At 45.0% G+C, this 23,060-nt stretch overlaps 1 protein-coding gene across 2 annotated transcripts in view; it reads left to right on the forward strand.

Moving 5' to 3' along the window:
- Positions 3,990-23,060, forward strand: part of ST8SIA1 (ST8 alpha-N-acetyl-neuraminide alpha-2,8-sialyltransferase 1) — a 180,861-nt gene continuing 161,790 nt past the window's right edge. The window contains exon 1 of one of the 2 annotated variants that reach the window (XM_018048409.1): positions 3,990-4,814. In XM_018048409.1, coding sequence (XP_017903898.1) covers positions 4,579-4,814 — 236 coding nt within the window. In that variant the 5' untranslated portion in view covers positions 3,990-4,578. The remainder of the gene's footprint in view (positions 4,815-23,060) is intronic. The other variant, XM_005680759.2, reaches the window with a different exon arrangement.

Below are 23,060 nucleotides of genomic sequence, written 5' to 3' on the forward strand. Positions count from 1 at the left end.
CCCGGCCGCCAGTGATAGCAGACACTATGGGTCTCTGGACTCCGCCCTGCCAGGGAATTCGAAGCGGATACCGAGTTGGCATCCTAGGAAAAAGCTATTTAATTAGAAGTATAAAGAGAGATTAGAAAAGGATAGTGTAGTAGGAAATATTAGTGGAGAAAAAGAGGCTGAATAACTTGGTTTACGTGGAATACCAATAAAGTTCCAAGACAAGGAACTTGCACCACCTATGTAGGCCTCAGGCTTCTTTCCGTTCTCCCGAAGGAGAGGAGATACTGAGGCCTCCCCGATCAGATCTTAGAAGCCCAGGCAAAATTAGCAGGCTTGGCGAGTACCCACACTCCAGATGGGAATTCAACCAGAAAAATGGAGAACAAGAAAGAAACTACACGGGGGAATCAGTCTTTCCAGGAACTGATCCGTTTTCTTTATTGTCAGGTCCACTTTTATACTTTTAGTTATGCATAGACATAAATGTAAGAAACAGTGACGCAGGGTCAGCTGCTCCGACCCTTATCAGCATATCTTTGTTCCTACAAGGGTCTTACATTTGTTTACAATATCTTCTGATCTGGTGACATTTTATGGCCCCGTCTTACTTTCTATTGATAAAGGTTAGTCAATCAGAAAACTTGTTTTCCCTTAACATCTACTTAGTCTTAAGATAGTGATATCCTTACATTCTTCCTGGAGAAGGAGATGGCAATCCACTCCAGTACTATTGCCTGGAAAATCCCATGGACAGAGGAGCTTGGTAGGTTACAGTCCATGGGGTCGCAAGAGTCGGACACGACTGAGCGACTTCACTACTCACTACTTACATTCTTACATTGCAAGGATACAGTTTATGACAAAGAAAGAGAAAATTCAGAAACTCAAAACATACTCCCAGGTGCTTAAGGGTATAGAGGCCTGACTCAACAATGAGAAAAGCCCTACGCTAATTCAGTTCAGTTCAGTTCAGTTCAGTCACTCAGTCGAGTCTGACTCTTTGCGACCCCATGAATCGCAGCACGCCAGGCCTCCCTGTTCATAACCATCTCCCGGAGTTCACTCAGACTCACGTCCATCGAGTCCGTGATGCCATCCAACCATCTCATCCTCGGTCGTCCCCTTCTCCTCCTGCTCCCAATCCTTCCCAGCATCAGAGTCTTTTCCAATGAGTCAACTCTTTGCATGAGGCGGCCAAAGTACTGGAGCTTCAGCTTTAGCATCATTCCTTCCAAAGAAATCCCAGGGTTGATCTCCTTCAGAATGGACTGGTTGGATCTCCTTGCAGTCCAAGGGACTCTCAAGAGTCTTCTCCAACACCACAGTTTAAAAGCATCAATTCTTCAGCGCTCTGCCTTCTTCACAGTCCAACTCTCACATCCATACATGACCACTGGAAAAACCATAGCCTTGACTAGATGGACCTTAGTCGGCAAAGTAATGTCTCTGCTTTTGAATATACTATCTAGGTTGGTCATAACTTTTCTTCCAAGGAGTAAGCGCCTTTTAATTTCATGGCTGCAGTCACCATCTGCAGTGATTTTGGAGCCCAAAAAAACAAAGTCTGACACTGTTTCCACTGTTTCCCCATCTATTTGCCATGGAGTGATGGGACCAGATGCCATGGTCTTCGTTTTCTGTATGTTGAGCTTTAAGCCAACTTTTTCACTCTCCTCTTTCACTTTCATCAAGAGGCTTTTTAGTTCCCCTTCAGTTTCTGCCATAAGGGTGGTGTCATCTGCATATCTGACGTTATTGATATTTCTCCTGGCAATCTTGATTCCAGCTAATGTTTCTTCCAACCCAGCGTTTCTCATGATGTACTCTGCATAGAAGTTAAATAAGCAGGGTGACAATATACAGCCTTGACGTACTCCTTTTCCTATTTGGAACCAGTCTGTTGTTCCATGTCCAGTTGTAACTGTTGCTTCTTGACCTGCATACAGATTTCTCAAGAGGCAGGTCAGGTGGTCTGGTATTCCCATCTCTTGAAGAATTTTCCACAGTTTATTGTGATCCACACAGTCAAAGGCTTTGGATAGTCAATAAAGCAGAAATAGATGTTTTTCTGGAACTCTCTTGCTTTTTCCATGATCCAGCTAGTGTTGGAAATTTGATCTCTGGTTCCTCTGCCTTTTCGAAAACCAGCTTGAACATCAGGGAGTTCACAGTTCACGTATTGCTGAAGCCTGGCTTGGAGAATTTTGAGCATTACTTTACTAGCATGTGAGATGAGCGCAATTGTGCAGTAGTTTGAGCATTCTTTTGCATCCTTTCTTTGGAATTGGAATGAAAACCGACCTTTTCCAGTCCTGTGGTTACTGCTGAGATTTCCAAATTTGCTGGCATATTGAGTGCAGCACTTTCACAGCATCATCTTTCAGGATTTGAAAGAGCTCAGCTGGAATTCCATCCCCTCCACTAGCTTTGTTCATAGTGATGCTTTCTAAGGCCCACTTGACTTCACATTCCAAGATGTCTGGCTCTAGATTAGTGATCACATCATCATGATTATCCGGGTCGTAAAGATGTTTTTTGTACAGTTCTTCCGTGTATTCTTGCCACCTCTTCTTAATATCTTCTGCTTCTCTTAGGTCCATACCATTTCTGTCCTTTATTGCATGAAATGTTCCCTTGGTATCTCTGATTTTCTTGAAGAGATCTCTAGTCTTTCCCATTCTGTTTTCCTCTATTTTTTTGCATTGATCGCTGAAGAAGGCTTTCTTATCTCTTCTTGGTATTCTTGCTATGCTAATTAAGACTTTCAAAATACTCCAGACTCTCTGTGCTGTTTATGGTTGAGAGGTAGTAAACCATCATGTACATAGTGGCAGGCCTGTGGATAATCCTGTCACACAAGCTATTCTGCTAACAGAGAGGTTTGACCTGAGACACCCTTGTCACGCCCAGGAATGTTTATTGACTGGAGCTGCAAGTTAACTCCTTCTCCGAGAGAGGTGGTGGGGGGACAGCCCCCGGTAAAGTTAGAGGTGTAGGTGAGAGCATGAAACAGTAAAGTAGGCAGACTCTGGTTTGGGGGGGTAGATCCTTGGGAACAGGGGGTTTCCTGAGGCTCAATCTTGCCTTTGCCTATGAGGAAGCCTCCTTCCTCACGACCTTTGCCACAGGCAGAGTTCCTCAGGCTGGCTCCCGGAACCACCCGCCCAGGCGGGTGGCGCTTTTCCAAGGTTAGGGTTGCCATAAGCTGGTCGATTAAGCTAGAAAGACGTCGAGGAACAGACGGCCCTGTCGTCTAACAGGGAGAGAAGGCGACTGCACCTCCAAGGCATTGTCACGTCCCGAGGTCGGCTTGCTTGGCTACCAGCTGACCTCACATCTGAATGCGGCAGTGCCTTTCCCCGCAGGGCGGAGGCGAGGCAGAGGACCCCGGGGTGCAAGCACCTCTTCGTGGGCGCGCGCGCGCGAGCCCGCGAGCGTGTGTGCCTGCCTGTGCGCGCGCACCGGGACCGCTGGAGCCGCGGCTTCGGACCGGGGAATGGGGGTGGGGACCCAGCAAGGACTCAGTCTCCGCCGGCCTCCTCGCGCCTCACTGCGGGTTAATAACCAACCAGTTAGAGAGAGCCGAGGGTGACGGCGGCGGGGTGACAGCCCGGCGAGCCGGCTGTGTGTCGGAGAGTCAGGCTATCCGCCAGCCTCGGCCACGCTCAGGGATTTGAATATATACATTTTGGGGGAGGGCGGTTATTATTTATTGTTTTTATTTTATTGTGTGCCTCTACCTCCGGAGGGACCAGAGCGGGAGAGGGGAGTTCGCTCTCCACCCGAGCGTCGCGGATCTGAACGGGTCAAAGGAGGCAATTTTGCGGGTGGGGCAAGGAGGGGAGACCTTGATTTCCACCAATCCCCGGGCGTGTGTCTGCGAAGTCCCGGGCGCCGCGGAAGGCTGCGGCGCGCCGCTGAATTCACTGATGAGAGCGAGTTCTTTTCTTCTGCGGGAGGGGTGGGGAGCGGGGGTCCTGGCAAGCCAGGAGGAGAAGCCCGGGGCGGGCTAGCGGTCCCGGCCGCCGTGGAAATTTCCAAGGACTTGGCGCGTCTAGGGGGCGGCGTGGGGCGGCTGGGGGGGCTGCCTGGCGGCTCAGCAGAGCAGGAGGCGGGGAGAGGCGGTGAAGGGCGCAGGAGCATCGCTCGGAAGGGGACGCCGCGGGCCAGATGTCTGGGAGGGAGCCGAGCCTCTCCCCGGACCCACGCCGAGGGCGACGGTGATGCTGCAGAACCGGCGGGAGCAACACCTCGCCGCCGCCCCCCCGCTTCCCCGCGCTCTCGGAGACCCAGGCGCCCGCCTTCTGCAGGGAGAAACGACCATGGCCGTAGCTCGTGACTTGCTCCCCGGCCACTTACCCTAGCAAGACATCCTTGGAAAAGTTGCATTGGAAAAAAATATCTTTGCGCTGACCTTTGGGGTTCTGGGCGCCCAAGGAGCGGGCGTCCCAGTGCGTGCAAGAAAGCGGAAGGTGTGTGTGCATGGGGGGCCGGCGGTGGGGGAACCCTCCGCTGCCGCTGCGCCTAGCCTGGTGCTGAGGCTCCGGCCCTCGCCCCCAACCCCCACCCCGGGACCCCGGGGCTGCGATGAGCCCCTGCGGGCGGGCCCGGCGACACACATCCAGAGGGGCTATGGCCGTCCTGGCGTGGAAGTTCCCGCGGACCCGGCTGCCCGTGGGAGCCAGTGCCCTCTGCGTTGTGGTCCTCTGTTGGCTCTACGTCTTCCCTGTCTATCGGCTGCCGGACGAGAAGGAGATCGTACAGGGAGTCCTGCAACAGGGCACTGCGTGGAGGAGGAACCGGACGGCGGCCGGAATCTTCAGGTACTCTTGCCCTCGCGGCTCCACCCCACTCGTGTCCTTTTCTCCCCGGGGCGCCGAGGACAGGGTCACCGGCGAGGACTGCCTCGCAGCGGCCCTTTCATCCGGATCTTCTCCTCCTCCTCCCTTTCTTTGTCGTTCCCCAACCTGGAGACGGTAGTCAGGGGGCCTTTCCCCAGCCCTTAACCCCGAGAGATGTGCGGACTCCTGTCCTGGCCATGGAAAGAAAGTCTTTTCGCCTTTCTTCCCAAGCTTGAGTGGTGGTCAGTGATTTGCCGATGACCGAGGGGAAGAAGCAGCTAGGCTAACTTTGTCCCTTGAACTTAATGAGAATGTATCTTAGGCTATGTAGAAGTTCAGAGCAGTGGAGAACTAGAAGCAGGTACCAGGCATCTTCCTGAGGTTTGGTGAATGCTTGGTAAGAGAAGTCGCTAACGAGGGAGTCGTGGACAATGAAAACACGGACACCCAGCCTGGCTCCGCTGCTTTGTGCAGTGAGCCCATAATAAACACAGGACACTCGTTGATAACCCTAGCTGCTAAAGAGTCAGGGACTAGGTGATTTTTATTGGGGCTTTATCAGCTTTCTAATAATGGATATTATATCCTCATTGTACCCCCCGCCCCCCAAACTAAATATTCAGAAGGAGGAGTTAATTTCCCCCAAGGTCATGTACCTTTGCGGGATCAGAGCTGGAATTTTTGTCACATAAAGCAATTTTGCTCGGCTTACACGGTGGCTGTCTTCTGGTGACCGGGAGATTGCTTTAGGCAGGGGGTTGAAATCAGAAAACATAGAAAACTAAAATCAGCCTGGAAATCAGAACTCTGAGGATCACTCAGAGGTCGAAGTTTCCCTTCCTTTCTGGGACGTTCAGGTTAAGGGTCTAAAAATGAGTTCTTGGCAGGAGGGACTGTGCGGAAAGACTGGAGGTGAGGCAGACCTCCTTCCCTTTGCTTCTTCTCGGTCCTCCTGGTCATGTTGAAGGGACACCCTGGTGCTTCTCTCACTGTCAGGGGCCCCTTTCACCTTCAGTCCCTTCAGCTGAAGATGCTGTGTTTGGCTCTTCTAGGGATGGTTGCGGTCTAGGGATATGGAGGGAGTAGACAGTGCTTTCCTATGCGGAGCGAAGGAGTATAGGGCCAGGTGAGAACCAACTGAAACAGTTTCACGGCTGTTACAAATGCTCAGAAACATCTGTAAATTAAAAAAGAAAACAAACAAACTTTGGAAACATATGGTTTCCCTCCCTTTCTCAGGCCTGCTCCTGGAAAGAAGGTCAAAGAGGTAACAGCCAATCCTTGCAGGGAAAGGCAGCGGAATTCTCTAAACTGGGAATTTCCTTTGCTCTCTTTAGAATTCTGCTATCATTAAGTTTAAAAATAACTCCACTCCCCTTAAAAATATATAAGAGCTCATTTTCTCTCACCTTCATGGTATTGATTGTTCTACTCAAAGGGCATAGCATGCAGCAGTTCTTTGCTCTAAACACAGAAAGCACTTTCATTTCAAGTAATATAAGGAAATGAGTTCAGAACTTCCCATTCGTTTGCAATGAATGAGCCCATTTTTTTTGTATAGAAGGAGCAAGAATGAAGCTCTGTTAGAGACTGGATTTCTTTCGGAGGACATCATCAAGAGGAAAATGCTTCATTTTCTGAGAAGCCCAGGCAGGTTGTTCCTGAGACACACTTGCCTCTTGCTGTCTGTAACCTGGGGTGATGTTCAGTGTGCTTGGCTGGCATGTGGGCTGTTCTCTCTGTGCAGAGAATTACTTATGAAAATCCACATGAATTTGATCAGACTTAGGGAGATAGTGGAGGACAGGGAAGTCTTGCGTGCTACAGTCCATGGGGTCGCAAAGAGTCGGACACGACTTGGCGGCTGAACAAGGACAACAAATAAAAACTGCCTGAACACATATCCCTCAAAGTTAGTGTTTAGAAAACTGTGTAAGAGGTACCGTTGAATGCATGCTGCTTGACTCAGGCAGTAAAGAATCTACCTGCAGTGCAAGAGACCCGGGTTCGATCCCTGGATCAGGAAGATCCCCTGGATAAGGGAATGGCAACTCACTCCAATATTCTTGCCTGGAGAATCCCATGGATAGAAGAGCCTGGCGAGCTGAAAAAAGAGTTGGGCTTCAGAGTTGAATCCTGAGTTTATAGACTGCCATGACTAGGTAAACAGCAGAGTATCTTTAGCAAATTACTCTTTTTGAGTTTTAGTTTTTTTATGAATAAATGGAGATAATAACATCTACCTTGCAGAGTTGGTGTAAAGTTTAGATAGGAAAAAAACAAAACAAAACAAAATACTGACTGCCAGTATCTGGCACATATAACCAGTCAATAGTATCATTCCAGTTGTTATAAATTGTAAATTGTAAGTTATATATGTTACAACTTAAATAAGGACACTTGGCCAGGCCAAAAGAACTTGGAATGTTTCACCTGGCAGATTTGCAAATAATCATTATTAGTCCTTATACGCTCCACTGCTCTCCCCACCTTTACACTGAGGCTAATAAACAGGGAGGAGGATTTTGAAAGATAGTCCAAGTATCATTGTTTGTTAACTCTTTTCTTTTTTTTTACTCTAAATGATTGATTTTTTAACATCTGGATCATTAGTATGTAGATAATAGTGTTGTTCAGTCTCTCAGTTATGTCTGACTCTTTGTGACCCCCACGGACTGCAGCACGACAGGCCTCTCTGTCTATCACCATCTCCCAGAGTTTGCTCAAATTCATTTCTATTGAGTCAGTGATGCCATCCAACCATCTCATCCTCTGTTGTACCCTTTTCCTCCTGCCCTCAATCTTTCCCAGCATGAGGGTCTTTTCTAATGAGTCAGCTCTTCACATCAGGTGGTCAAAGTATTGGAGTTTCAGCTTTAGCATCAGTCCTTCCAATGACTATTCAGGATTTATTTCCTTTAGGATTGACTGGTTTGATCTCCTTGCCATCCAGGGACTCTCAAGAGTCTTCTCCAACACCACAGTTCAAAAGCATCAATTCCTTGGCGCTCATCCTTCTTTGTGTCCAGCTCTCACATCCATACATGACTACTGGAAAAACCATAGCTTTGGCTAGACAGACCTTTGTTGGCAGAGTGATGTCTCTATTTCTTAATACACTGTCTATGTTTGCCATGTGGTGGTGGTTTAGTTGCTAAGTCGTGTCCAACTCTTGCAACCACATGGACTGTAGCCTGCCAGGCTCCTCTGTTCATGGGATTCTCTAGGCAAGAATGCTGGAATGGATTGCCATTTCCTTCTTCAGGGTATCTTCCTGACCCTGAAATCAAACCGGGGTCTCCTGCATTGCAGGCAGATTCTTTACTGACTGAGCTGTGACGGAAGCCCTGTGAGCTATGACATTTGTCATATGTTTGTTAAATATGAAACAACTCAGCCAGAAGCCTTTGTTGTGTTAAGGAGACACAACTTTGGCAAACAGGTATCTGTGTTTTCCAGTCTGACAAATCTTCTACACACATACAAACACATGTACATAAATGTACAATGTACACTTATGTGTGGGGATATACACACATTTATCCATAAACCGTGGAATGATGTACGTATATGTATTGACGTAAATACATATATTCATATATGTATGCATGCACGCTAAGTCTTTGTGACGCTATGAACTGTAGCCCACCAGGCTCGTCTGCCCATGGGTTTCTCTGGGTGAGAATACTGGAGTGGGTTGCCATGCCCTCCTCCAGGGGATCTTGCTGATCCATGGATCGAATCCCCAGCTCCTGTGGCTTGTGCATTGCAGGCGATTCTTTACCACTGAGCCACCGGGGAAGCCCATATTCATATATACACACATGCAAATAATTGCAGCCAGTCAGTCGACCCATATATGAGTGACTACAGTGCACCAGATGTGAATTAGGATAGCAGTGGACAGGATGGACAGCTGCCTTCTCCGAGACAGATTACCTCCTCATGGGTGGTGACTGACAAAAACATATGAGGAAAGAATGTGATGGTTTAAAGTCTTGTAAAATACTGTGAGGACAAAAGAAAGTGTTTCCTTAGGTTGATAAGCATCGGAATTTCAGATTCCATTTTGCCTTTTGTGCTTCCACTTACTTTTGTGATTTTCTTCTCCAAGCTTAGAGTTTGTTAAGTGCTGATCCCTCAGGGGGGAACTTTGACAAATCCCCCGGGAGGATGGGGAGCAGCAAGAAAGCAACCAAGCTTTAGGAGTGTTGGCGAAACACAAAGTTTCCCTCTCATCCACATAGCGGTAGAAAGATACATGAATCAGTTCACCCTATCATAGAAACTTAAACTTTGTAGGCAACTCTTGCTGCTTCTGATTAAACAGTCAGGTGGTATGTTCTGTGTTGTGTGCTCAGACGTGTCCTACTCTTTGGGACCCCATGGACTGTAGCCCACCAGGCTCCTTTGTCCAGGGGATTTCCCAGACCAGAATACTGGAGTGGGTTGCCATTCCCTTCTCCAGGGAATCTTCCCTGATCCAGGAATTGAACCCGCGTTTTCTGCCTCTCTGGCATTGGCAAGTGGATTCTTTACCACTGAGCCACTTGGAAGGTCCTTAAGTAGCGTGAGGAGAGTGGCATTTGTGTCTTCTGTCGGGTCCTTACCCATTGTGTTTGTTCCTCAGAAATAAGCTTCTGTTCAGGGTTTATGTGCAAGGCTTTATTCTTGGCACCTGACTTGGCAACAGTGACAACAAAGCCAAAGAATTATCAGGCCCTTGTTATGTGCGTGGCACTATGTTCAGTTCAGTTCAGTTGCTCAGTCCTGTCTGACTCTTTGTGACCCCACGGACTGCAGGATGCCAGGCCTCCCTGTCCATCACCAGCTCCCGAAGTTTACTCAGACTTATGTCCATTGAGTCGGTGATGCCATTGAGCCATCTCCATCCTCTGTCGTCTCCTTCTCCTCCTGTCTCCAATCTTTCCCAGCATCAGGGTCTTTTCAAATGAGTCAGCTTGTCGCATCAGGTGGCCACAGTATTGGAGTTTCAGCTTCAGCATCAGTCCTTCCAATGAATATTCAGGACTGATTTCCTTTAGGATGGGATGGTTGGCTCTCCTTGCAGTCCAAGGGACTCTCAAGAGTCTTCTCCAACACCTCAGTTCAAAAGCATCAATTCTTCGATGCTCAGCTTTCCTTATGGTCCAACTCTCACATCCATACATGACTACTGGAAAAACCATAGCCTTGACTAGACGGACTTTAGTTGGCAAAGTAATATTTCTGCTTTTTAATATGCTGTCTAGGTTAGTTGTAACTTTCCTTCCAAGGAGTAAGTGTCTTTTAATTTCATGGCTGCAATCAATCATCTGTAGTGATTTTGGAGCCCAGAAAAATAAAGTCTGACACTGTTTCCACTGTTTCTCCATCTATTTGCCATGAAGTGATGGGACTGGATGCCATGATCTTACTTTTCTGAATGTTGAGCTTTAAACCAACTTTTTCACTCTCCTCTTTCACTTTCATCAAGAGGCTATTTAGTTCTTCTTCACTTTTTGCCATAAGGGTGGTGTCATCTGCATATTTGAGGTTATTGATATTTCTCCAGGCAATCTTGATTCTAGCTTGTGCTTCATCCAGTCCAGCATTTCTCATGATGTACTCTGCATACAAGTTAAATAAGCAGGGTGACATTTGACGATTTGGAACCAGTCTGTTGTTCCATGTCCAGTTCTAACTGTTGCTTCCTGACCTGCATACAGATTTCTTAAGAGGCAGGTTAGGTGGTCTGGTATTCCCATCTCTTTCAGAATTTTCCACAGTTTATTGTAAGTAAAAGGCTTACACAGTCAAAGGCTTTGGCATAGTCAATAAAGCAGAAGTAGCTGTTTTTCTGGAATTCTCTTGCTTTTTCGATGATCCAGCGGATGTTGGCAATTTGATCTCTGGTTCCTCTGCTTTATCTAAAACCAAGTTGAACATCTGGAAGTTCATGGTTCACATATTGTTGAAGCCTGGCTTGGAGAATTTTGAGCATTACTTGACTAGCATGTGAGATGAGTGCAATTGTGCAGTAGTTTGAGCATTTTTTGGCATTGCCTTTCTTAGGGATTGGAATGAAAACTGACCTTTTCCAGTCCTGTGGCCACTGCTGAGTTTTCCAAATTTGCTGGCATATTGAGTGCAGCCCTTTCACAGCGTCATCTTTTAGGATTTGAAATAGCTCAACTGGAATTCCATCACTTCTACTAGCTTTGTTCATAGTGATGCTTCCTAAGGCAGTATGTTAAGTGTTTTAAATATCCTGTCTAATTTAATTCTCCTAAGAGTGTTATATAAATGGGTACAGTACTATCCATGGTTTACAAAGATGAATGTGCCCTGGTCCTTGCCATCAAAGGACTTGCTGTCATCCTGTGGGACAGGCATATATGTATATAATCAACCAATGTCTTAGCAATAGAGCTGTTAAAGAGAGACAGCATAACAGAGTGAAAAAGTTTCAGATTGTGGAGCTATCAGCACATGCTTGGAGTTCCCTGTCTGGTTGTATGACCACTGGTAAGTTCAACTCTCAGAGCTTCAAAATGGGACTTGTAGTCATTTCTTACAGGTTTATTGTGAAAATTACCTGATAGCATACAGATAGCACTTAAAGGCATGTTGCTTGCTTCATACCTCTGTTTTATAAGTGATCTTTACAACAGTCAAAATACAAAGCAAAGGGCTGGGGAAATTCACAGAACTTGGCGCTTGATTCTGGGGAAGGAGGGAAGCTGAAAGGGAGTGGTATTTGTACTCAGGGTTGAAGGTTGTTAGGATGGGGAAGTAGTGAGAGAGGGCAAAGGGTGTTCCAGGCAGAGAGGACGCCAGTTGTGAGAGCGGGCAGATGGCGAAGGGTCAGGTGTGTGCTTCCTGGCTGGAAAGTCTATACATTGCTAGTCTTTAAGTCTTTAAGCAGTTATAGCTTTCTGCACTTTCCTTTCTGTCCTTGGTTTTAATCTATGGTTTCTAGAAGCTTTGGGTGTTTCCACAGCTGCCCTGGTGAGTGCAGAAGGGCATTGGGTGGTGGTAGTGAGGGGATGAGAGGCGGGGTGCAGACGTCTGTGCATATGGAATGTAGGTTCATGTTTGTTAAGTGTGGAATTTGTGGAATTCACTGCAAAGGTCATTTAGGAAGAAGATGGTTTAATAAATTTGGTGCTTAATGAAAATAAGCTGCCATTACATTGCAGATTCACACGTGAAAAAACTTGACCAGCAATGACCGTGGTGGGGTCAGTTTAGTCAGTAAGTTGTGTCTGACTCTTTTGACCCCATGGACTGTAGCCCTGCAGGCTCCTCTGTCCATGGAATTTCCCAGGCAAGAATAATGAAGAGGGTAGCCATTTCCTTCTCCAAAACAGCAAAAATAAGTCATTAACATTGCTTGGACTCATGATATATATCAGCTCCTGTTCTTAGTGCTTGTATGGGTTATCTTGTTTTTCCATAGCTATTGTATAAAGTCCCCATTTTATATTTGTACGTTCTTTGTTTTACAGTTGAGGAAATGGAGGTTCAGAGAGAACCATTAACGAAGTGATGGGGTTGGGATTCCACCTAGAGCTGTTAGACTCTAAGCATATGCTTGCTCCCTGATAATCTTGGGGAAATGAAGCATTGCTGATGTCTCTTACGATCTGGCCATGATTACTCTTCTGCCATCATCTTTCATCAGCATTCCCCTTTATGATTTAGTCAGATTGATAAAGGATATAGTCCCTGAAACAAGCCAGGCTGTGTTGGGTTTGCTTGTACCATACCTTCTACCTGAAATCTTTTCTTTCAAGACCACAAAGTCCAGCCTTCACGGGGCCAATCCTTACTCCTATCTCCGTAGTGCCTAATAGTGGTTAAGAACAAAGTTTCCTAAGTTGGCTGTGTTCAAATCCTGATTCCACCATTTGTTTTGTTCTTGAGCTAATCAGCCTTCATGGTCCATTTCTTCACACGTACAGGCTGGCTTTTTGTAGAAGTGTTATGAGCTTTAAAACAGATAGTGCGTTGAACATGCTGAGAACTGTTTCTGGCGTATAGGTTTGGCCCTTTATGTCCACAGTTTCCATATCTGTGGGTTCCAACTCAATGGGTTGAACCAGCTTCGGGTCGAAATTCAAGACCTGCAGTTGGCTGAATCCTTGGATGCAGAACCTGCAAATACGGAGGCCAGACTCTACTAGCCATTATACATAAGGGACTTTGGCACTGGGGAATTTTGGGAGCAGGGTGGGGTTGGGAGGGGAGGGAGCTGGGATGGAGTCCTGCAACCAATCCCTCGAGGGTACCGAGAGCCGAGTGTGATAAGTGCTTAGTTCACATTAACTTCCCTCAAGGTAGCTTTCCTTCCTTCTCCCCCAGGCTGTGTTAGACCCTTCTCCTTTAAAACAAACCAAAGAGAACCAACAAGGAGAAAACATTATGCCTATTATTGCATTTTTTTTCCCGCTGACCCAGAATATCTGCTACTGTTTCTACCACTATTACCATAGAAGGTGCTGGAACCACAAAAGTGAATTTAACAGAATCCTTACTTTCTTGGAGATTTATAGGCTGATGAAGGGAGACATAATAAACAGATAATCTGGTAATTTCTCAAGCTGTATTAAAAATACCAGTTTATTTGTCTGCCTTTTCTGCCAGCTCCTTCATATTTGCATACCTGGAGCTGAGCATGGTTACTGTCACACTCGTTTTCCTTGGGTTCCTGAGTGAGTGAACATTTTATAAAGGAGTGGGCCCAGTTAGCCAGTCAGTTCACCAGCAAGGATTTATTGAGGTTCGACACTCTGCTTGGCTGTGTGGGGTCAAAGGAGTAAACAGCATCCTCTAATTTCTAAGTGTTCTTCCTCTAGAACAGTTTCCTAGTCTTAGCACTACTAACACCCGTATGTGTGTGTGTGTGTATGTGTGTGTTTGTGTTGTGTGTGTGTGCTCAGTAGTGTCTGACTCTTGGCGACCCCATGGACTGTAGCCCACCAGGCTCTTCTGCCCTTGAGATTCTCCAGGCAGGAATACTGGAGTGGATTGCCGTGCCCTACTGCAGGGGATCTTCCCCACCCAGGGATCAAACCCGTGTCTCCTGTCTCTCCTGCAATGGCAGGCAATTCTTTACCAACTGTGCCGCCTGGGAAGCCACTAACATCCTGGGCTGGATAATTCACTGTTCTGGCGGGTTGTCTGGTACATTGTAGAATGTTCATCACACCCATGTCTTTTGTCCACTGAATGAAACAACCAGATGTGTCTGCAGACTTAGTAAAATGTCTCCTGTGGGGGGCAGAACGGCCCCTGGTTAGGAATCACTACTTTAGGGAAACAAAACCAATCCAGTTGACAGGATTTAAGAAATCCAGAAAACATCATGCAATTAACAGTGAAATGAAAACTGCAAACTGTGGATACTCTGACTACCAAAAGACGAGTGAATGAATGGTACTTTGATAGATGGCCAGGTCTTGGTTAGGGAAGGGTAGGGAACCCTGGGACACATTTGGGGAGATTTATGATAAGCATCTGTGTCTTTTGAAAGCTTGTATGTGAGCTTGTCAGTCGCCCCCTTAGACCTTGGCGAGAGCAGCCCATGCTTCATGTCCTGTGTTTCGGGGAAGCTTGCTTGGCTCTTTTCTAGTCTCACCCCTTCTCAGTCAGGCAAGGCTCAATGGGGTCACTGTAGCCTGCCTGCCGTCAGGGAGCGTTTCCCCCTTCTCCATCCTAAGGGTGGCTTGCCCCACTGCTGTGTGCACTCCTGGACCCCCAGACAAGGAACAGCTCTTTGCAAGAATGGGAGGCTGTGAGAACAACTTGCCTATGGGGCTAGGGGGATTCATGTGTACACATGTGGGGAGAAGGTCTCCTTGTGTTGCCATGTTTCAATATGAAATGCCCTGGGATTTGAGAGGCCTCAGTTTGAATCTGGCATTCCAGGTTGTCTTATAGGTATGTTTATCCAGGGAAAAGATTAGGAGAGAATATATATTTTATTTGTTTGTTAATGTGATTATAACTTTTAATTAAATATTAGACTCATTTGTAATACCTTTGTGTTCTGCCTTGCAAGTAGGGTCTTTTTTTTTTTTTTTTTTGCAGTGTGAGAGCCTATTCGTCTTCATTTTGCAGAGGCGTGTTTAGGAAGCTAGTTGGATCAACTGGATAATTGTATATGTTAGTCTAGAGCATGGCCAGTTTGTCTTCTGACAAAGTTCTGTTTGGAAGCCAGAGCTGTTGTATCAAACTAAGAACATGCAGGTTGGAACCTGCTGAAGGAGGCAACATAAGCTTCCCACTGGGAGGGCAGGTACCTCCGTCAGCATCCAGTTCCCATTTTGGGGAGGTGAAACCTATGGTCGAATTGATTTAGGACAAGGCTTTAATAACACTCAAAGGAGAGTCCAAGATATGTTACTTACAGATCTAAGAAGCCAGGGGGCGCTGTGAGCTGGGGGAGGGGCTGCCCTCCATCCCAGGCTTGGAGCGGGAGATGAAGAGAGCAGTGTTGTTGCTATTGTTCAGTGGCTTAGTCGTGTCCGATTCTTTCCGACCCCATGGACTGCAGCACTCCAGGCTCCCTTGTTCTCCACCGTCTCCCTAAGTTTGCTCAAACTCATGTCTGTTGAGTTGGTGATGCCATCCAACCATCTCATCGTCTGCTGCCCCCTTTTGCTTTCAGTCTTTCGCAGCATCAGGGTCTTTTCCAATGAGTGGGCTCTTCGCATCAGGCGGCCACAGTATTAGAGCAGGGTAACAAGCATCTATTACTTATAATGTGGTTGCGAGTGGGGGGTGTCTGGAACTTTTCGTGGGCTTAAACTCTTAAGTGGTTATTTTAAAAGGTGCCTGGGAAAAAGCAAAGAGGGAACTTATGGCAGGCATCCTAAACTTGAGTCCTCATCAGAATGTCCGTACTCTTAAATGTGAGCAGGGTTATCATACTGTAAAATGCCTAGGCAGCAACTCAGTAAAACAGTTTTGTTTTTTTCCCTCAAGGGTCATTTTTCTCATCACAGCTGTGAATCATTTTGGAAGTGATGCTGACTGTGTATGTATCATCAATGCAGTCCTTAACAATGAAGTTGATCTATTTACAGGAAAATCGTTTTTAACTTTTTCCTTCTATTTTGGCTCTTCTGGGAGCTGTGTGACCTTGGGCAAGCTGCTTAACCTCTCAGTTCCTTTGTTATGTCATCTGAAAAATGGTGTACTTTGCTAACCCACTTCCTAGGTTTATGATGTTAATTAAGGGAGATAATGAGTGTATGGTCTGTAGCCATCCTCAACCTGGCTTGGTGGGCTGACAAAATGATTGTTCCCACCTGGAAAGAATCTGGACTTCAGAGCCCCAGAGAATCAGGTTTTAATCCCAATTCTGTCATTTATTAACTTTGTGACCTTAAAAAATTTATCTGGCTTTTCTGAGCCTTAGCTGTGGGTGGCAGTTTTTACCATGAGAGTATTAGGTGCTGAATAATTGCTAATTATTAAGCCATAATGATGAGAAATGCTGCTTCCTGAGACACATCCTATGCCTATGATTACACTTTTAGTAATAGAATAGATGGCAACAAAATGTGACCTTATCCTATCGTTCTTCCATAGTGCTAGAATGAAGGCTGCTGTACAATGGCTAGGAGACTTTTAAGGGAGAGAGCAGGCCCCTGGCATAAATCACCAGTTCATTCATTCATTTAGTTATTCCTTTATCTACGTTTAGTAAATGCCTCCTGCGTGCCACTTAGGTGCTGGGATACATGATGAAAGTTAGACATGGTTTATGATTTTATAGAATTTACAGTTGCATCAAGTGTCATTAGTTAAGTCAGTAAGAAATTGAGTCATGTGTTCCAAGGGTGAGAGTTTGTTGTAAGTAATCATGCTGGGTTTTGAAGCAACCAATTGTCTCCCCTTTCTGTTGGACCGTTTTCTGGCTATGGCACTGCATGAGAGGGAATCAGCCAAGACCGTAAGAGCTGTGTCACTCCTTTAATTAGGTGCCAGGAGGAAGCCGAAATGAATTCAGAGCTACAGTTCTCCATTATTCAAGGCTTAAGTAACAGACTGCAAGCCAGAGATTTATTTCCAAGTGAATGTAATGAGAAAGGGCTTGTTTTAAACAAAGTGCTTGTTTCAATTATTGATAAGACAAATGTATACATGATTTTTATATCCCTCATGCTTATTTAAAGAATTTATAATGTTTATTATTAGTCTGATTTTGGAGGTCAGAGATACCGACTGTAGGAAAATTTTAAATGTAGGAAAAAGAAGTACTCATTGTGAACAGCTTTTTGTGTTTGCATGTGAATGTATAATTAAATTGTATGTATTTTGTGTATTTGGTTTTCTATCCTTTTAAAATCATTCAGGGTTATATCTGTAACATTTTCTCATATAATTAACTTTTAACTTACAACCCGTGATAGTTCTGTGATTTTCATTTTGGAAAAAGATTATTTACCTATGTTTTTAAAAAAATGTTATTGGAACAAATTACTTTCTTCAAAAAGATACTTAAAAAGGATATTGACAGGCTATGTTAGATTCTTTTAAAATTTCTTCATATATATGGTGAATAATGAATGTGTTAATTGCTTACTCGTGTCTGACTCTTTGAACTATAGCCCACCAGACTCCTCCTGTCCGTGGAATTCTCCAAGCAAGAATACTGGAGTGGGTTGCCATTCCCTTCTCCAGGGGATCCTCCCAACCCAGGAAATGAACTGGGGTCTTCTGCGTGGCAGGCAGATTCTTTACCGTCCGAGCCACAAGGGAAATACTGAATATGGAAAATCAAAAAGCCTCTTTAAAGAGTTCTTCTTTGCAAAGTTGACACTTAATGATGAGAGCAGTTCTGTTTTTATTTGTGAAAGTGACTGACATGTATTCACCCAAAGAGAAACATTTCTAATATTTTGGTATATGTTCTTCTAGACTATTCATTCTATGCCTGTGTGTATACAATGAATTTGGACAGTACGTTGTGAATATTTTTGTAGTAACGGTATATGTAGGTCTTCATCATCCCCTTTTAATGGCTGCAAGATTTTCCTTTTTTGGGAGAGTTTATTTAAGTAACCACTGTTATTGGATATTCATGTTGCAATTTCTCACCTATGTAAATAATGCTTTTATGAACACCCTTGTATAATTTTAAGTATTTATTTATTTTCTAAGTATAAATTTCTGAAAGTGGTTTCTTGATAGTTATTCCCCACTACCATCAGTTTTTTATAACTGGTTTGTTTGGTTGTTCACAGGAAATTTGACTTCGGCTAAGGGCAGATTTGAGCTTTCCTCCATTTCAGTGTGGATAGCAATTGTGTAAATAGTCAGGCATACAATGATTGTTAACATTAAATGATGAAATTCCCCTTAGGGAGTTTTCAAGAAGCCAAAGCAGCTAAGAAAGATTCCCACAAAGCAGGATACTTACAGAGGCAGTTTTCCCTTACTGAGCATTGCAGGCCTATTAATAGCTATGAGGAATTTATTTAGTGCAGTGGAGCATGTACCTTTATCTGCCATGGTTATCCTTCCCATTAGCATGGTCTGTCACGTACTTTTAAAAAGCAGGGCCTTATTTTGTAAATAAGTTCATTTGTATTGTTTTTTCAGATTTCCCATATAAGTGATATCATATACTATTTGTTTTAGTATGATCATCTCTAAGTCCATACATGTTCCTGAAAATAGCAATATTTCACTCTTTTTTATGGCTGAGTAATATTTTATCATAGAAATATGTGTGTGTGTATATACATATATATATTATATATGTTTCTATAGCATATCTTCTTTACCCATTCATCTATTGATGGACACTTAGGTTCTACATCTTGGCTATTGTAAACAGTGCTGGTGTGAACATTGGGTTTCATGCATCTTTTTGAATTTGAGTTTTCATACTTTCCGGCAAGCAGACACACAGATGCAGAAAACAAACTTATGATTATGAAAGGGAAAGGAGTGGAGGGATAAATTAGGTGGATGGGATTAAGATTAAGATAGATGCTACTATTTATAAAATAGATAACCAACAAGGGCCTATATATAGCACAGGGAACCATATTCAATATCTAGTAATAACCTAAATAGAAAAGAGTCTGACAAGAATATATATATATATGTGTATGTGTGTGTGTATGTGTGTATGTGTGTCACAACTTAAACACTTTGCTGTATATCTGAAACTAACACAATATTGTAAATCAAGTATAGTTTTTTTTTTAAAGCAGTGCCTTAATGAGATCATTTGTATCATTTTCCCAGGACTTAAGCAGTTACATAAAGCTGTGATTTAAAAGGAAAAATGGAATTCCCTGGCAGTCCAGTGGTTAGAACTCTGCACCTTCACTGCGAAGGGCTCAGGTTCAGTCCCTGGTCAGGGAAATAAGATCCCACATGCTGCATGATGTGGCTAAATAAATAATAAATGGAAAGAAAAGGAAATGAACTTTTGCTTCATTATAGAGATTTCAAGGAAAATTGCAACTGTGTTAAATAAAGCAATTGTATTTTCTGACTCTGTTAAGAGTATTTTTCTTGCTCTTGTGCTTGAATCTGGAGCAGATTATAACCACATGAGTGGGGGTGAAGGTGCAGTAAAAAGGCACAAAACCCTCATGATGATATTTGGCCGGGTTGGGCTTTTGGAGGTTGAGTGATGATGACTGAGTTGACATTGCCTGTCATTCCTGTCCATGTCCTTGTCCCCTTGCACCTTTTTGAAGCAACTTACACATTGTTGCTTTGGTGTTTCAGGGTCAGAGACTGAATCTTGTTTTAATTTGTTTTAGATCCCTCATCACAGTCATTACAAATTTAAGAAGTATTTGTTGTCTGAATAAAGATACTAGATTGTCCGCAGCTGTCTGAATACCTTTCAAGGGTAGTTTCTGTTGTGGCCTAAGATTCCCTGTCATATATATTCACTCCCAATTCATTCATTCACTCCTCCACTCATTCCTTCCTTCAGCAAATATTTCTTCAGTGCTTTCTATGTGCTGGGCGCTGTTGCTAGGCCCTGGAAATAAAGAAGTTAGTCAGAAGGACATGGGCCTTCCTGCAGAGAACATAGAAGCACACGGTATTTATAGGAACAGCTATGGTCTCCAAAAACCCTCTCAATTCCTTTTGTGGAGGAAAGCCAAATGCAGGTTGACCTTCACTTTCAGAAGTGAGCTGTATATGTCTGTATTCAGTGGAGTCCAGAGAGGGCCCAAGTTCCTCCTCTGGCCCACTGAGGTTTTGACCTGAATGGAGAGATGCACCCAGAGGTCTCCACACAGTTCAGTGGTATAATATCTTTTGACTCTGGGTAAACTATGCAACATACGAGATGTCAGAGGGGAAAAGCTCTTTAAAGCATTGCTAAAAGATACATGAGGGGAAAGCACAACAATCACTATGGAATAAAAGAGATGGAGTAGCCAGCTGGGCTGGATGAGCAGCTGATCTGCCCTCCTCTGGCCAGGCTGCCATAGTGAGAGGGAGCTCAACAGGACTCGGAGAGGCAGAAAGCAAGAGGTGTCCACTGGGATCGGGAAGCCTCAATTTGGGGGTAAAAACATGGTCATTTTATTCTTTTCCTACTCCGACTATGCCTTGTCAAATCTATCGCTTGATCCTCACCCTTAATCCCCTTTAGGATGCCAATGGATCTGTGACCAACCTGGCCAGATTTTATCAATTTTATCCCACCTTGATTATTGGGATAGTCTTATTCTGGTATTTAGCTCAGTTATGTTGCTTTTAAAGCACAATGAAACCTCTTGTGTGTCTACCACCTCTGCTAGCTTTGAGGGCTTCCCAGGTGGCACTTGTGGTAAAGAATCCACCTGCCTATGTGGGAGATGGAAGAGGATTTGGGAGAGATGGATCTCTTGGATTTCCAAAAGATGGATTGGGTTTGACTCCTGGGTCCAGAAGATCCCCTGGAGGAGGGCATGGCAACCCAGTCCAGTATTCTTGCCTGGAGAATCCCATGGACAGAGGAGCCTGGAAGGCTACAATCCATAGCATTGCAAAGAGTTGGACATGACTGAGTGAGTGAGCACGCATGCACGCATCTGGAGTGGGAGTGTGCAGGGCACCCTCTGCTGCAGAGCCCCAGTCTGTCCCCTGCCTGAGAGCTACTCCGTTCCCACTGTGCAGAGAGGACGAGACTATTTCACAGTCCTTCTCTTGGTGACTGCTGCTTTTCATGTGAACCCTGATGGGCTGCCCACATCTTTTTTTTTTTTTTCTGGCTACACACCACCATTCAGTTGCTCAGTCGTGTCCGACTCTTTGTGACCCCATGAACTGCAACACGACAGGGTTCCCTGTCCATCACCAATTCCTGGAGCCTATTCAAACTCATGTCTGTCGCGTCAGTGATGCCATCCAACCATCTCATCCTCTGTTGTCCCCTTCTCCTCCCGCCTTCAACCTTTCCCAGCATCAGGGTCTTTTCCAGTGACTCAGCTGTTCGCATCAGGTGGCCAAAGTATTGGAGTTTCAGCTTTAGCAACAATCAGTCCTTCCAATGAATATTCAGGACCAATTTCCTTTAGGATTGACTGGTTGGAGCTCCTTGCAGTCCAAGGGACTCTCAAGAGTCTTCTCCAACACCACAGTTCAAAAGCATCAATTCTTCAGTGCTCAGCTTTCTTTATAGTCCAACTCTCACATCCATACACAACTATTGGAAAAACCATAGCTTTGACTAGACGGACCTTTGTTGGCAAAGTAATGTCTCTGCTTTTGAATATGCTGTCTAGGTTGGTCATAGCTTTTCTTCCAAGGAGCGCCATACGCAGGCTCAGATGCCTGACTAGGGATTGAACTCGTGCACCTTGCAGTGGAAGTGTGATTCTTAATCCCTGGACCGCCAGGGAAGTCCTTGTCCATGTCTTTTAAGAGCAAATTGTCCCTGTTCCTTTGCTTGCTGGGAAGTCTTCTAAGGTGGAAGAAAGATGCTGTCCTTGCCATACCAAAGGGAATTTCACCACCTTTCAGCCTCAGCCTCACCATATCTTTCCATGTCTGTTTCTTCTTCCCAGACAGCTCAGGACCAGCACATCAAAGCATCTGGGATGAAGTGACAGTTTCTTTTTTAATGCAGACCCTCAGGGCCTTGATAAGTGGTTCTTTTGTTCCCCTACCCCTCTTCTTCCCTAGTTGGCAGGGAAGGAGAGGGATGTCTAGCCTCTCTGTAGAGTGGGGAAGCAGGGGCATCATGGCAGAAATGGGACTGCTCATTCCCTCTATGCCTTCCAAGTGTGGCTCAGTGGCATGGTGCCAGTGGTGCTCCTCTGACAGGTACCGTCACTTCCAAGACTTGTAGAGAGGTGGCTGCTTTGACTTCTGGCAGCTTCTTGAACTTAAAAGATGGGGAACTTACTGCCCATTTTGGTCTCAGTTTTGGGCAATGATCATAATTCCCAGATAGAAGAAAAACCTTCATGTTTTGTTCTACATGTGCCCTGGATGAGTTTGTGCATCCTTCTAAAACTCAGTTATTGTGTATTGTTTCTTAAAGGATCCTCATGGCCCCAGGAACAGTGAAATGTTCAACCTAGTTGATTCACTTTCATCCTGAGCAGGTGATCAAGGTCTCACATCACAAAAGGCACCCATGCTTCCCTCCCTCTCATTTTGGGGGTTTACCACGAGTGTTTCCAACTGTTGCCTCATAGTTTAGGGTCACTATCTGCTGCCAGTTGGTTCTCGTTTCCTTTTCCTTTCACTTTATAAGGTTTGTTGTTGTTGTTTAAAAGCTCTGTTGTTCAGTCACTCAGTCATGTCCAATTCTTTGAGACCCCATGGACTGCAGCACACCAGGTTTCTCTGTCCATTACCATTTCCTGGAGCTTGTTCAAACTCATGTCCATTGAGTCGGTGATGCCATCCAACCATTTCATACTCTGTTATCCCCTTCTCCTCCTGCTTTCAATCTTTCCTACAATCAGGGTCTTTTCTAATGAGTCAGCTCTTTGCATCAGGTGGCCAAAGTATTGGGACTTCAGCTTCAGCATCAGTCCTTCCAATGAATATTCAAGGTTTATTTCCTTTAGGATGGACTGGTTGGATCTCCTTGCAGTCCAAGGGACTTTCAGTAGTCTTCTCCAACACCACAGTTCAAAAGCTTCAGTTCTTCAGCACTCAGCCTTCTTTATGGTCCAACTCTCACATCCATACATGATTATTGGAAAAACCATAGCTTTGACTAGATGGACCTTTGTCGGCCAAGTAGTGTCTCTGCTT

Source organism: Capra hircus, chromosome 5, assembly GCF_001704415.2.
Source record: "Capra hircus breed San Clemente chromosome 5, ASM170441v1, whole genome shotgun sequence".
Lineage (NCBI taxonomy): Eukaryota > Metazoa > Chordata > Mammalia > Artiodactyla > Bovidae > Capra > Capra hircus.